The sequence below is a fragment of the Anticarsia gemmatalis genome, chromosome 4, assembly GCF_050436995.1.
Source record: "Anticarsia gemmatalis isolate Benzon Research Colony breed Stoneville strain chromosome 4, ilAntGemm2 primary, whole genome shotgun sequence".
NCBI lineage: Eukaryota > Metazoa > Arthropoda > Insecta > Lepidoptera > Erebidae > Anticarsia > Anticarsia gemmatalis.
Window position 1 is genome coordinate 2,860,246 of NC_134748.1, and position 15,993 is coordinate 2,876,238.

Genomic DNA, 15,993 nt, shown 5'->3' on the forward strand with positions numbered 1-15,993 from the left:
CGGAAGAGTTTTTTATTTATTAATTGATGAGTTTAGCTCTTTCTAAATTTACTAGCTGAATCTGTCTAAAAGCTGTGATGGACTCAATGACCAAACTAAATATTTTTTTTTTAGATTTCAATTCTTTTTATATTATTCCCAGATTATTTGCACCAATTTTCAAGGCACGATATCTGCGAATATCATTATCAATTAAACAAGTTACTTTGTAGTTTTTCTCGTATCTAAGTGTTTGTTTCGACATGATTTATGACTATCATACATCGCGTGTCGAGCCTCTGCGTATTAGTTCCCGCCATATTTCTGTGTCAGTACTGACAAGGCCACGATATATTGTTATAATAATACTAGCGGACTTGTCTGACTTCGTCCGAGTCTAGTACAATTTTATCCTGTTGATATCGTTCCTGTGGCAATTTTTATCCCTTCGATCCTATGCAAACCTTGTCCTGACAGTTACAAATATATTAAAAAAGTATGATCCAATTTAGTCTGGTTGTTCTAAAGGTTATGCGTAGAACCCAGATACATTTTGGTGGTTCCCTTTTCTGTATATAGAATCTACCTACATTTTGTCCGCGACTTCGTAAAACGCATCCTATGTATTAATACAGGTTTTAAGCTATCCATGTACGAAACGTCAGCAAAATCATTCCAGTAGTTTTAATAAAAAGAGTAACGAACGGTAAATCACCCATTTTTACAAATATATCTGCATTTATTATACATATTAGAAAGACAAAAAATTGCATTTTCGAAAAATGTGAGCGCATGTGACATTTGCACCGCGAGATCAAAATATAGATAAAAAATCCTTCTTATTAAAAACTAGTCACGTTATTTCAGAATAGGTAGGTACCTACTTAATAAAACTGAATATTATGTTATGTTGCGCAATGTAATAACAATACTTTTTATTAATAATTCCCGTTATGTGAACACGATTTGCCGACATTCTCGAACTAAGTATAATGTCAATGGGTTGAATGTAACGAAAAATGCATTATGTCATTGTTTATTTCACAATAATAACATCGTTAAACTAGTTGTTCTAGCGACTTGGTTTGTGTGAATTAAGGATCAATAAGTAGGCAATTTTTGACCGACGATTTTAAAATGTTCTCGGTTTCTTGGATGTGCATTACTTATATCTCTACCTGTAGAAAACAATGTTTTCAATAAGTTTACTGTAAAAATGTACATGCAACGGATAGCAATCTTATGTTAAAATTGATTGTTACAAAAACTTTGTATTGACATTATTAAGACTACTCACAAAAAATCTGTGGGCTTATCGCGGGCGTACAAGGAAGCAAACTTCAAAGAATGTAGCATTAAATTTATTTCTGACATTACGCCTTTTATAATTATTACTAGCTGACCCGCGCAACTTCGCTTGCGTCACCTAAGAGAATGAGTCAAAATTTTCCCCGTATTTGTAACATTTTTCGTTGCTACTCCGCTCCTTATGACCGTAGCGTGATGTTATGTAGCCTATAGCCTTCCTCGATAAATAGGCTATCTAACACTGAAAGAATTTTTCAAATCGGACCAGCAGTTCCCGAGATTAGCGCGTTCAAACAAACAAACAAACAAACAAACTCTTCAGCTTTATAATATTAGTATAGATTTAACCAAAGGCTTAGATTGGTGTATGAAGTACAATTCCGCTCCGCGATACAACGAAATCTCATTTAATAGAAAGTGAGTCTCATCAATACATTACCAAACTCCGAGTTATTAGTATTGAGAATATTCTGGGAGAAAATCTAAAAGTTTCAAAAAGTTTTTCAAAATAGCACTTTGTTCAAAATACGCTACCATTGGGTCTACAAAAGAATCAGATGAAATAATATGTATGTAATATATATTTTATTTGCAGTTGCCAGGTCTTCTAGTGGAGCCGACACTGTTCACGCTGGTGGTGTACTGGATCGCTGGTCTGCGAGCCTCTGTGTACGCGTTCAGCTTCACCGTGTTCCTTGCTATATTGGTGCTCAACGTGGCTATCGCTTGTGGTAAGTAAAACTCTTTGCGGAAATTGATGATTAACTTTTTAGATTATGATCATTTTTATGCTACTGAGAAAGATAATGTCCGCGCATGAGTAAGCTATTATCCCTTCATTTGGTGGATTAAATGATGGACAACGACCTTAAAAATAGATTAAGTAAATTATTGCTACTACTGGCTTATGGTCTCCCGTAAAAGGTTATGTAACTATGACTAATTTAAATACTTTGTACAATGTTTACGGAATAAAGAATATTTAGAATTTGAATTTAATTACTGATTTTATCAGTGAATTGTAAAAATATTCGGGAAATATAAGGTTCGGCACAATGTTTTACTTCATCAAATGTAAAAAGTAATCCTGTCTTCAGTTAAAGTAATAACAATCGATATGACTCTTCCCCTATTGCTAAGGGCTCGAGTCTCGATAAAGACAAACCCCACAAATGTCTTACGTTGAAACTTAATACAATTAATTCAAATTAAGGACGCGTTTCCGTGAGCTTGTAAGTCTTTAGTAAGGGTGTAAAATGGGGTGGAAAAACGCGAACCTGTCGACACTCAATAAGCTTATTATATCTTGTTAGGCGAATATTATGGAAAACAATTTTACAACCAGTAGGTTAGTATTCTAGTGTTTTTTCTTGCGGCCTCAACTCTCTGGGTTGCGAATTGAAATTGGATAAGTGTTCAGAGTCTTCGTGTCTCTAAGCCCGCTGGCGTGACAACAGTTCTTACCTATATTCTGCAAATACCTAAGCCAAAACTTGCTCCCTATTGCAAGCGACAGAAAAATAGAATTATTTCTGAAAATACGACTGTTACTTAAAGTGAAATGTTCGTTTTTTCCAGGTTCTTTCTTCTCGTGTGCGTTTGGATCGATGCCGGTCGCCATTGCGTACCTCGTGCCTTTTGACTATGCGCTTATGATGACTTCGGGACTCTTCGTTAAATTAAGGTAAAACTCATTTTTTATTCTTGTTTTATTTTGTTATCTTAAAAGTCAATTGTTCAGCCAAAAACTCTTTGATGGTTTAACTGATGCTCTATGTTTTTTCAGTAGTAAAGTTGTAGACGCGCATATTTCTTGTTCCATTCGAAAAATGGGATTGCTCTCTAGATCTCCTTGTATAGAACTTTGATGTTAAGAAAGCCTTACAAATAATTTACTTCTTTACAGTTCAATGCCAAAATACGTATCCTGGATACGTCACCTGTCGTGGCTGATGTACTCCAACGAAGCAATGAGCATACTGCAATGGGACGGCGTTGAAGATATACGTGAGTATAATAATATCATCGCATGTAACTATTTAACCATATTTTATTAATATACTAGCTTCTGCCCATGACTTTGTCTATGTAAAAAGATTTCCCGGGGTAAGCAATAACCTATGTCTTAAATATAAACTGTCTGTGTACTAAATAGCATTCAAATCCGTCATGTACCTACTTTGTTCGTGAAAGAGTTACAAACATATTTACGTTCAACCTCAAAGACTTACGCAATAATTATATTAGTAGGATTCCTTTCCTAAAACTTCAAAGTAAACTAATAACTATAAGAGCCGTATTGATAGGAACCTCCGTAATTGTTGAAAACAATATATTCCGATTAAAATTTAAGGGTCTTGCACGTTTGAAACTGTTAAGTAGAATTTACAAATTAACAGTGCGAAGTTTTGACTGGAATAATAACAAATCGATACCTATCTTCCTACAAAAATAAAAAGGCTAACTGCATATTATTATAATTATCTAGTATCCATATAACTGTTTTAGATAATGATCTAACTAGGTAATAATAGTTATAACAACCCGTTGATCTTGGAACTTAGTATTTAACTTGTGGGACAATCGACCTTTTCAGTAGATATTTATAGTTCTTAGTTATGTTAGATTAGATCTAATTTGTTTTATTTTACTGGAGTTGGTTATATTAATCTGTAATTTGAGACGGTACAGACTGATGTGTTTAATGATAACATTATAAGATGGGTGCTAAATTCTGTTTAGACGTAGAGTTTTTTGCCAGACAGTTAATCTATTAAAACTTATTGGGTTTTTTTAAACATTTTTATTTGCTGGCTAGTTAACATACTAAAAGCTATGATTAGCTTGAATTACCATTCACATAGAAACTATTTATTACTTATTTAATTTTTAAGTAGGTATTCTTTTCTGCAAAAGAACAAACTTACATTGCCAAGAGCGCTTACATACAATTATACTTTTCTCAGGCATCCCTAATATCACGCCTTTTTACCATAGTGGCAAGCCAAGACCAAAGAACGCCACTTGGTACGATCTTTACAAACTTTCCTTGCCTTACTAATTATTTTAATTATTTTTATAATTCATTCATTAATTTTATTATAATTTAGCGACAACGGTTTTTTAATCAAACACAATTTTTGAATTTCCTCTTGCTATTTATTGTTTCTGTAGCTTAAAACGTAATTTTCGTTGCGTGTGGGACCGCAGACCTTGTTACAACTAGAAGCGGAAAAGTACCAAACGTATTGCACAATATTATTCTCGTTGCCTGTATGTTGCTCCCGCCGACTGGCTTGCGGTGTCCATGTTATGTGTGTGTTTGATGACTTGATGACTGCTATTAGATCAATCTATGCTATTGTGAACTCTGCCTAGAGTTCAAGACCCCTTGGCAACAAGGTTTTAGTGATGAGTTATGTCGCTTTTGCGAAGAATTTACGATTAATTATTGTAATTTTGGCAATAGAGATGAATAGTCACGTACATTAAAATGTATTGCACTTATTTGTGGCATATGCATTCGAAATTCTTTTCTCTATGATATTAACAAGACGGGAAACTGAATTATTCCTTCAAACGCAAGTAAATAGGTTGCATTAAGTGGGTTATCTGTGTGAAAATTTTATGAAATCATTCCTATGGCCCCTATTTTAAGGCAAAAATTAATATGAAAGAGTTCTATATAATGCTTGTAAAGGTGTGCCGATTTTTACATGTGACAAATGAATTACTCTAAAATTTCCATTCGTTTTTATTATCAACGCGCACTCAGACATTAGTCACTACAAAAGCTTTTTAATTATTCATCAATAAATCATCAATTTTACGAGCGAATAAAACCACGTTAAAAATAAAAACTAATAGATTAAAACGAAGTTCAAACCCCACCTCTATAAAACAAGTTCTTAAAAAATAAATCAAATTTCGAATGTTACATTATGGCACAAGATGCACTGTCATTAACACTTCCTCTTTCATAGACCACCTGTTGTATTTTTTTTACAATGGCGCAGGTAACAAGATATGGCGCTAGGGTATTCCCTGCAAAAAGGGTCTGCCAGGTAAATAGAAAAAAATATTTAAAAGACAATAATATTTGGGGAACTTTCTGTTTAAAATGTGTTAAACTAGTTGTTCAATAAGATGGCTTTTGTTTGTGTATTCTTGACAAATGGTTGTACGAATGCGGGTAGGAAAAAATGGCGCTAAGGGATTTCTGTGTAGCTTCTGCGTTACGTGAAGTTATTGAAATACAATTTGGTAAAGGTAGTTGCTTGTTAAACATTATGCGTTAAATTGAAACACACACCATGTAGGTCTCGCAATATACCGATAAAAACAAGATTTTTTTATATGTTACTTACGCCTTCAATAGGAATTCGATAGCGGTTGCGCCGCAAGAGGTAGTAGTTGAATAGGTAGTTCATAATCCATTTTTTTTTAACTAATACCTACACGATGGTTGAATTTTATCGACCAACCACCGGTTTCTGAGGCACATTTAGCGGTAGTTTATTTATTCAAAATTCCATTTTTATATGACCTTAAACGCTATTGAATAATTTTTTAAATAATTGATAAACTACCGCTAAATGTGTCTCAGAAACCGGGTGTGAGTGTCGTTATACCTCATACAAATCCTTAAAACTTTAACATGTTTATAGTTTTAAAAGAATCTAATATTTTATTATTGTTCCAGCATGCAACACCAACCGCACCGGAGTGCCATGCCTGAGCACCGGCGAGGAAGTCCTCTCAACCTACGACTTCCACACCAGCGACCTCTGGCGTGACGTCATAGCTCTCTTCATTCTCTACCTAGTCTTCCATAGCTTAGCCGTTTTAGCACTAAGACATAGGACAAGGCGAAAATAATGTTTTAATTAATAAGAGATTTGTTCTACGGTGTATGTATGGTGTCTATTATGATAAATGTATTCCGCCAGATGTAAATAATTTAAATAAATGTATTATTGTTTTAAATTGTTCTGTTTTTTTGTGGATGGGTGACCTGTGGTTGGGAATGAAATGAATGAGGGTGGTTGGTTAGAGATAAAAAGATATATGAAGGGCTAATTAAAGAAAATGACATAAGAGGAAGAGCCTTGTTAGAAATACTTAATTGGTATAAAATAATTTATTTTCTGCTCCGCTCCTTAAATAACTTTGCTGCTAGTATCAACACCATAAAAAAACAGAATACTTACTATAAATCTTCTGTTTTCTATTGTCAATACTAAGGTATCATAGGTACCTACCTACTTACATACTCGCTTCTATATTTTTAAATAAGTTTCGAAGCAACTGTGGAAAGCTTAGGTGCGTACCACCTAAAAGTAATATATTAAAAAAGTTAAGATATGTCTAAGCATCCAAATGTTTATTAATACATTATTTAAACTTCTTTTATTTAGATTGATTAGTAGCCAGTCCTACCTGCTAATCATGATTGGTACTGATAAGACTTTTTTAAAACCGTACCTACCTTATGTATCGCATACACACCTAGTACCTAAGTAAGTAGGTACCTAGGTCATTTTCTAGATAGTTATTTACGATGTGATGCTAAGAAAGTTAACAAAATTGATATACCTACCTACCTACCCACTTAGGTACTTAATTCGTTTCATAAAATATTAAATGAAATGAAGAAGCTATTTATTCCTGCACTATAAAATGAAGGAAGAAATAGGTACTAGATAGGTACCTACCTACCAAAATCGATGACGAATGACAAATTCAAAACAAAAAAAAACTAAACCGTATTGGTATAACAAAAAGTTAACAAACAAGTAGTCCATTTTTATATTAGTAATTTAAACAAGCCATCGATTGTCTACTTCTATTTTTTAATACTGCCATCTATAAATAGTTGGTACAAACCTTTACTATCGTCTAATACCGACTTTCATAAAAGTTCAGTATACTCTAAACAGATGGCAGCACTATCGCCCATGTTTTTGTACCTGCCGGCGAACAACGGCGTTCGCTCCGTGCCTTGTGCCGCGCAAGCGTAGTTCAAATTCATCCGCCATATTCGTCGTGTCAGACGGAGTGCAGTGCACGGCTGTGACATGTTTATTCGTAAACTGCATAAAACTTATGACATCGAGTCCTCACTGGTGCTTGTTTTATTTAGATAACTCTTCAAATATGCGATTTGATGGAGTCTTGAATGGATACTCGCGTCGTTTGTTGAAATATAAACGTGCATCGAACTGTGCATTCGTGTGTTTATGATAACAGCATTAACAGTAATCCTCGTTCGTGTATTGTTTTTTGTAAATCCCTACAGTTACTTGTGTTAAGGCTTGGTGATATTATGCAATATAACATAACCGTGACCTTCGCGTTTCGTGACCGTGCCATAAGTGCCTTTTGAGGTTAAAATGCAGCTTGGATTATGAGTGACTGCGCCGAGCCATCAGGTTAGTAAGACATCCAGTTATTTTATCGGTACTGATAGTGTGTTGTTTATTTATCTAATGTCCTATTTTCGTGTGGCCACTACAAAGTATTCACTCAAATCTTGACAGAACTGTTTGTTATTTACAGTAACAAAACTTACAAACTTGTTCCTTTTATATTTGAGACCGAAGATAAGTTCGATAAACTTGATTTTAGGCGGGAACTTGTTGAGTTCTGTTGCTGTTTCGTTTTATTTATGTATTGTAGGCGCTAAAGAAAGTGCTTAACTTTAAAGTTACAAAGCCGTTGGCGGTGAGCTCGGTGTATGTAGTCGGGGGCGCGCACAGCCGCACAGGCCTTCATGCACCTTGGTGAGCGTGCGCCGCGCCGCGCCACCGAGAGAATGCAACCTCCGCACAGGAATTACAAAGGGACCAAAGAGAAACAAGGACGAGTCTTTGATTATCCAAATGTTTTTTATGCACCCGTGTTTAGACGTTTATGGATCGAACGATAAAGTTTGAATTGATTGTGTGGTAATGTTACGAGCCTAAAACCTGGCCATATGGTAAAAACTTAATAAGAAAACCTTCTTTATAGTTATAGGGATCCATTTAGTAGATAATAGTTGTCCATAACACGTAGATTCATGGTACATCGACCATAACATTGTACCTAGTTTTTTAACCGTCCACGTGTATTATACCACATTTGCATAAAACAATTCACTAGTTAGATGATCCACCTAGTTAGAATAATGGCTGGTTCTATTTTTTACGCTAAACATCCTGTCTGTTCTATTCTCATGATAATTTACCCTTCGCGTCATATGTTGGTGTTATTGTTTCGACAACAAATTTGGCTCAATGTTTATCGTGTTCATTCACCGAGTTACTCGATACAACTCGAAAACTTTACGATAGAATAAGTATCTGTACATAATAAGATTGCTAATATAGTAAAAAGATAATAGAACTTTTTCATTTACTTATCAATGACTGGAGGTTTGTCCTATTCAACTAACCTATGTAACTTTAAGTCCCTACTTAAACAAAATTAGTTATTTCACGGACTCTCCGAAATATCGCAAGGTTTTATGTATCAAATATGAAAAACTGCCACTAATTATTGTTTATGCCTACCTAGGTCGGACCTAATGAGTTCATGAAATCATAATTTTCCTGTTGATGTCATAGAAAATACCCTCATTATTATACTCTAGCTCTGCCTGCTTAATGAAACGTGCTCAATCTCTCTCGACATTTAAAACTTATTGCAAAGTCTTCCTTTTCTTTCTTATTATCTCTAGATTTAAGGAAAAACGATCTCCTGTTGCTCTTGATCAAAATAAGTGCAACTTCACAGCGATCAAACTCAGATCGTAGCACGCATTTAGTGGCTTTCAGCAGTTTGCTTAGAACTTAGATAGCTAATAATACAAAACCTTTTTAGAATGAAAAATCATTATTTTTTTCGTTGTCATTGTGTCAGCTGCATACGTTAGTGCTGCATTCATAATAATAACATTGTTCGATATGTATTGGAAGATGGAAAAACCGTCCTTAATTATGCAAAAACGAAATGATATCGAACATTATACTAAACCACATTTACGAAACTGCGTTATATCGTGCAAGTAAAACGAAGCTCGTATTTGCTTCCATAAGCTTTCGAATCATTAGCACTTAGAACCTAGATAACTTGGTAGATAGCGTAGATAGCAAGTAGTAGCACCGACTGTACTCAAGTAAGTACTTGTAGATTTCTATTTATAATGCAACAGTTTACTTAGAAGTCAAACGTTGCAGTTTCGGAGATACGCCAATTTAAAGGCAATAAAGTATATTTATGTCGCTGGTATTTCGACTACAGCCGATTTTTCCATCATCACAGAATGTATTTGGTGAATTAATATGCTATGACGCTATCTCCATTGATCTGCTTTCAAAATGCTACAAATTTTCCTCGAATGTAATCAGATGATGAAGTATTAAACCCGAAACTAAATTTTAGCGCAAGCCATGACTTATTTTTCACGTTTTGTTTAACCAATTACTGTCACACTGCTGGGCAAGGGTATACTCCAAAGTCAAGGGTAAAGCCAAGTAAATATCCTAAAGTAAGTAATGTTGCTATCTACAGTTGGATACTTCATCATATCCAGTCGATTACTTAAGTAGTTAAGCCACCATCACACGTATTTATTTATTGTATAATAATAACCGTCACGCCACACGCATAAGTAAACAGGTTTGAACCGTTATTGATTAAATCTGACTCTTTTCTTATCGGATTTTAGCCAGCACTAAACCTGTGGACTCCACTCACGTTATCGACTCGATAAAACCACTCTAGATTACTCTGTGGGCGGTTCGATGTCTAGTCCATGACGTCATAGTAATAAAACACTAGCCCTAACCGCATTAATAACTGCTAGTTAGCTATTTATTGTACATAATGATATGTTTCGATGAATCATGTAACTAAGACTGATCGAGTTTGCAGATATTCAATTGAAAAATAATTGCGGTGTTGAAGAGATATCAAGATAAAGCCAAGGTTCAGAAATTAGTTTGAAGTTTTACTGAAACTTGAAGCTTGTTATTAGAAGTCGGGAAAATACGTCGTAATAATGTAGTTAATAGATTTATCCTCTTTGAACTATTATTGAATATTACATACTTTGTTTATGCACTGATAGTTAATATTACATAGCGGAATTTAATGAGATAAGCAGGAGATAGGCGACGTATTAGTGCTCGTATTTTAACTAGATTAGTATAATCCCGTCGATTTGAAAGTGTCGCTACGTTACAGCATTGATAAAGGTATGTCAATACGTAAAGTTAAGTAAAGTAAGTACCTAAAATATGCCGATGCTCTTACTTGTTATTGAAAAGTTATCACACGACAACATCATTTCCAGTCTTTTTGTATAATCCCTCTAAGTACTTGTAAAGTAAGCGTAAATAAAGAATTCAGAAGAATACCTCGACCAATATTTAAAATAAGTAAGTGATTTATAGTTACATCAATCAAAGCTGACCTTTAGCTAATTTAAAATAATGATCACTAAGCCCATTTCTACTCATTTATGAGTCCACTTCGAGTTCAAGTGATTTATCCTTGTTGCGAAGTTATTATTTTTCTCAAACACTCTTGACAAAACCAATAAGCCAGAGATCAAGATATGGTCGAACTAATTGCGGGTAGTCACGGCATAGTTCGCGAGTAACAGAGGTCGCCTTACTTGTATTGTAGATAAAGATTGCGTGTCGTATCAACTCCGAGGTAAATACGTTTGCTCTACAAGCGTGTGTGCGATAGATAAACACAGTTTATCGAAATCATTTCTAAGAAAAACTGAACGTGATTGGACAAATAAGAAGGAAGATTTAAGTATTTTTTGCAACTAAGAAAGCGAATCTTGACATAGTGAAGCTTCACTTAAAATGAGAACGTTGATTTGTGTATTGCATTCTGCAATACGAGTAGCTCCAGCTTACAGTCTCCAGTAATAAATTAGCAATTTCACACAGCACACCCAGTCGCATTTCTCATCACATAGATATAGGTATACCAGTAAAACCTAGTCTTATTGATGAGAAGTGATTACCGAAGATTGCCAGGAAGAAGTCCTTTAAATCAACCGCTGATAAATACAGGTTGGTGCCAGTTATCGATTAATAAGACTACTTACTTACTTGTCCTAAGAAGCTTGCTTGTCTATCGGCGATTGCGACAACCACGGATGCGATTCATTAAATCGGTACCTAGATTTCCGTTTTAACCAGTTTATCGCAGATTTACTTCAACGTGTCTGCGTAGCCATATTTTATAAAGCCAATAATATTAAAGAGCTTTAATGAGACAGTCTATAAACAAGAACATCGAGACTTAAGTGCGGAAGTAAAAAGCTACTGTGCTTTTCTATTGTAAATTGCAACGAGTTTCTAATCTGGAATCTATCTTTATTCTCTTTCTATTTTTACCAGTCTGGCTGCATGTAGATTATAACTAAATGCTTTAAACGAAAAAAACTGGTCCATTTTTGTCCATTTTTTTTACTGTTAGAAATCATGACCAACTTTATAGGTACATACCCAGTAGGAATGTAAGTTCCACTTGATTAAAATTACATGGTTCGCAAATGTCACTTGAACACGACATATTTAGTACATGGACTACTGGCAGAGAATCAAGATACAATATCCGCTTGGATAGTTACAAAGTAAAAAGAACCACTCGTACTGTATTCTTCGACGATGATAAATAATCTAATAGTCGTGTTAAATCAACTTGTATGTAACTTGAGACCGATGAACTCTATAATTAGCGGGTTACGTTCCAAGAAGGTGAAAGGAGACTTGCGTCGTACTGTTTTTTTTTATAAACCACCTATGGTATTATAATGAGAATAATTTTGCCAGTTTCTTGTTCGGAACCAATTACTATGGCATCGGTCACATTAACAGCCGAGTGAAAGTCAATAATTATGGATAATGGCAATAAAGAAGATCCAGTACACGAAGAAATTTTAATTTTCAGACCCACTTTTATGTAGCACACATTACATCTTTGCCTTCCTATAAAATAAGTATCACTGCTACTTGCTTAAAGTACGGAGATGCATAATTCAAAACTTGGAGAGCATTATAGACCAATCGAAAATAAATGATCCAATATTTTATCATCATCATGCTACTAATAGTACGTAGGCTTGTTACAAGGAAACCGTTGCCGTTGTGCAAGCACTAAACAAGACCCAGATAGAATGTAATTGAATAGAAATGTAATTATCGCACATCTGCGCTAAGAATGCAAGCAATACCACCATCTATCATAACTGTCCATCTAACAGTTACGTCGTCTGAAAAAGCTCGAGAACAAACGTAGTGTCGAAGTATTTACTACCAGGTTTGGCATGACGCGATGATATGTGGAACTGGTTTGATGCTCGTTAAGACGCGCCGTGGAGTCTCACGTCTCTGAACAAAAAGAGAGGAACAGGGCCGACTCGTTTTGGACAATACCCCGCCTGACACATGAATGCCGATGCGTTTACCATGTGACATTACATAGCTACCCTAACATGGAATGCTCTGAAATGTAGGCTGCAGATAAAACCCCTTTAAAGGCATGAGACGCTGGACTTATTGAAACGGATGATACTGGAAAGGCATTATACATTCATGTTATTGTGCCTCTCGAATAAATTTAGATCGCTGTGTTGATCTGATTTGTGCGTTTGAATATCAATATTACTCGTAAAAATGCTAAAGACAACCTTAACTGAATGTTGACGGACATTGACGATGGCATAATGCGACCATATGGTTTCTTTTAGATAAAAATAAGAGGCTTTACCAATGGCATGCTCTTGTATGGTTCGCATCACAAGTGTTACAATTTGCTTTTAAGACGAAATTATGAAACAAAGCGCTCATTCTTCTCATTGAAGGCCAAACAGATAATACGTGAGTCAAGATAAGTGAGAAACTAAACTTTACATTGTACTCGTTACGAAAGCAAAAAGAATACGTATAGATTACCAACTAAGAACTCATGTTAGTATTATTAATAGTGCTATAGACCTGTCTTGGAGCTATTGAATTGCACGTTAACTAAACTCGTGTTTAGTATGAGGTGAATTTTAGCACTAGCTCCCTTTGTAAGCTTTGCACCGGGTCGCCGACCCTTAATTATCCTGCACAGCGCACCGCTGCAGTGCAATGCTCCAGTAAAATTCTGCATAACAAGCCTTTATTAGTCCTCGACGGCTTCCACTTCCTTGACGATATTAGTTCCAATCTGTAATTCTACTGAGCACACAACTGTACCATTTTTGAAACAACTTTCATGGCCGCCATGAAACGTTAATTTGTGTTAACGAATCCAGCTTTAAATACGAATAACGTAATGTACGTTCGTGGTTGTGTAACATACACCGGATAAGCTGCAAAAACGAAGCCGGTTGTTGCGATCCCTATCGAGTGACCGCGTTGAATCACTTTGCATGTCCACAATTACGGACTACGGCCCAAACCTTGTGTACACTGTTTTTACAAAACGAACACGATAGCATCAGCCAATCGATTCACTCGATGATTCATACTCCATTTCGATGAATTGTTTTGCTTCGCCGTTTTGGTACTAAAAAATCAATTAGTTTTTTTGAAGCCCTAACGAATTGTCCTTTGTACTGTTAATAAGAATGATACCGATACGGTTTTGATCTATCACTACTCAAGCGCCACTTTTAATAGATCAATGTTCATGTCCAATTTTTTGTTCGTCATCTGAAGCAGTTTGTTAGACAATGTCGCCAGTTGTTATTGCCGTCAATAAATAAAGTCTCGTTCTATTATATATGAGTAGTGGTGCCATTGTCAAGATAGGGTAAATAATGAACGTCCTGCCTGTTACTTTTGTCCAAACAAGGAAGTGTAAATGTGGAGTAATTGGCTGGACCAGGAAATTACTAAAAGGTTTCTTAGGTTCATCGATCATTTGCGACTCGTGCTTGTTTTAACGGCTTCCTTTTTAGCAGAAGTGAAACGTGCCGATGAAAGCGTACTTAGTATCTGCAATACCTGCGCGTTTAACTTTGTATCAACAAGATTATCATTTCGTAGTGGCCGAGTGAAGAGACCAGTTCCTATAAAAGGCTCGTTAAGTAAATGTTTTCCGTTAGCTATGACACACGCTAATATTTGGCCTTCTACGTGCACCAGCCTCCGTCGCAAGCTTGCTGCGAACGACGAGGTGAATTACTATATTTACCTGCAATTATGGTAGACGGTTTTCGGATTTATGGAGCAATTAAGTGCATAATCCCTTATGAAGACTGGTAGGGCACTTACAAAATGCTTTGAAAGTTTTCGTGTAATCTGAGACTTATTCAGGACGCGCAGCGAGTTTGTGAGGTTAAATAACGGCTTTAATTACTTTGAAGTGGATTTTGTGTATGTTAAATTTACATTAAGATTGACATTTTGGAAGGGGCTATGAATGCAAGGGATTAATGAACATGAATCTCACAAACGTATATGGTTAAGTTACGTATTAAGCACGATCGTGATGTTTCAAGAAAAATGTCAGCGTCCATTATTGGATTCTGTTAGCTGTACAGAGAAGGTTATTTAGAGGAAACACAAATACAGTAGCCGAGTTTGTCCATTCTGTTGTGGGGCCACGTGCATGATCATGCATACTGTAAACAGATATAATTAAGGTCGTGGCGTCCATATTAATGCAGAGCCGATCAATATTCATAGCGAGCGGCACGCGGGTCAGATGGTTAGATATGTATTGGCGCCCAGTACGCCCGGGTCAACTAAGAATGAGTTGAGATTCGCGATAAAACTAGTTCAGAGTTTAGAGCGCTAATTATTTTCTTGACTAAGATATTAATTACTCGTTACCTTGAGGCCCGAGTATATCATATTCAAAGTGTTTCGTCATTATCTTTGAGGTATTGTTTCATTGTGATATTGTGTGGGATGCAGAGCTAGACTTGCATGATATTTGATCGATCGAATGTTGCCTACTTTAAAACTACAGATAGCGTTTTAATTAAGATACCTAGTTTGGTTTAGAAGCTTTATTATTAAGACTTTAATGCATCCTGTCGTTGCGACCTTGACGCGATGGAGCTGCGCCGGCGCAACCAAATCATTACCATGGCGCAGCCAGCGTAGTGGTAATACTCCATTATTACTTTAAACGTTTTACGCCATATGGTGTTGTAACGTATTTTTATACAATTATAGGTGTTTCTCGTATTTCACGCATCGTTTGTTTTCAAATAACAATTATTAGTTTCATCACTGTTCGAGTTTTGTATGATCGTAAATCTGAATGTGTTTTTGGAAACACCTTACGCCGCTTAGCTTCTGCAATGTTGCAAGTGTTTCGCTTGTTACCAACGAGGTAAAAACTCTTATGCCTATAAAAACTTTAAAGTAGCAGTATACTCTTGCAGCAATATAATAACACATTTCCTGAGGCTGGATTCATTGCGTCAGTGCCAAGTTATTTGGCCGATAGTTCCAGTTCAGTTATCGGCCGTGCCATGTCGTTACCATACCTTTGGGCATAGATAGCGCATGTCTCCGCTTCTAACTTTTCAATATCATATTTTAATAACAGCCGTTATTGCAGCACCCGGTATATTGCATTTTGTACGACAGAATTTGTATATTTCTACAATATTAATATCTTGGCTTTGGGGTTACAAATTCAAGTATTTATACCTGCTGTGCAATAGAAGTTTCCTGATTCATTTTAAAGTAT

The 15,993-nt window shown here is 35.7% G+C and overlaps 2 protein-coding genes across 4 annotated transcripts in view; both read left to right on the top strand.

The window, feature by feature from the left end:
* st (ATP-binding cassette transporter scarlet) overlaps positions 1-6,273 on the top strand; it is a 31,887-nt gene extending 25,614 nt beyond the window's left edge. For all 3 annotated transcript variants that reach the window (XM_076113126.1, XM_076113128.1, XM_076113127.1), the window contains exons 11-14: positions 1,883-2,018; positions 2,866-2,971; positions 3,194-3,294; positions 5,990-6,273. In XM_076113126.1, coding sequence (XP_075969241.1) covers positions 1,883-2,018; positions 2,866-2,971; positions 3,194-3,294; positions 5,990-6,165 — 519 coding nt within the window. In that variant the 3' untranslated portion in view covers positions 6,166-6,273. The remainder of the gene's footprint in view (positions 1-1,882; positions 2,019-2,865; positions 2,972-3,193; positions 3,295-5,989) is intronic.
* Positions 6,274-7,300: 1,027 nt separating this feature from the next.
* LOC142972231 (rho GTPase-activating protein 23-like) overlaps positions 7,301-15,993 on the top strand; it is a 387,583-nt gene continuing 378,890 nt past the window's right edge. The window contains exon 1 of the mRNA XM_076113132.1: positions 7,301-7,718. Coding sequence (XP_075969247.1) covers positions 7,694-7,718 — 25 coding nt within the window. The 5' untranslated portion in view covers positions 7,301-7,693. The remainder of the gene's footprint in view (positions 7,719-15,993) is intronic.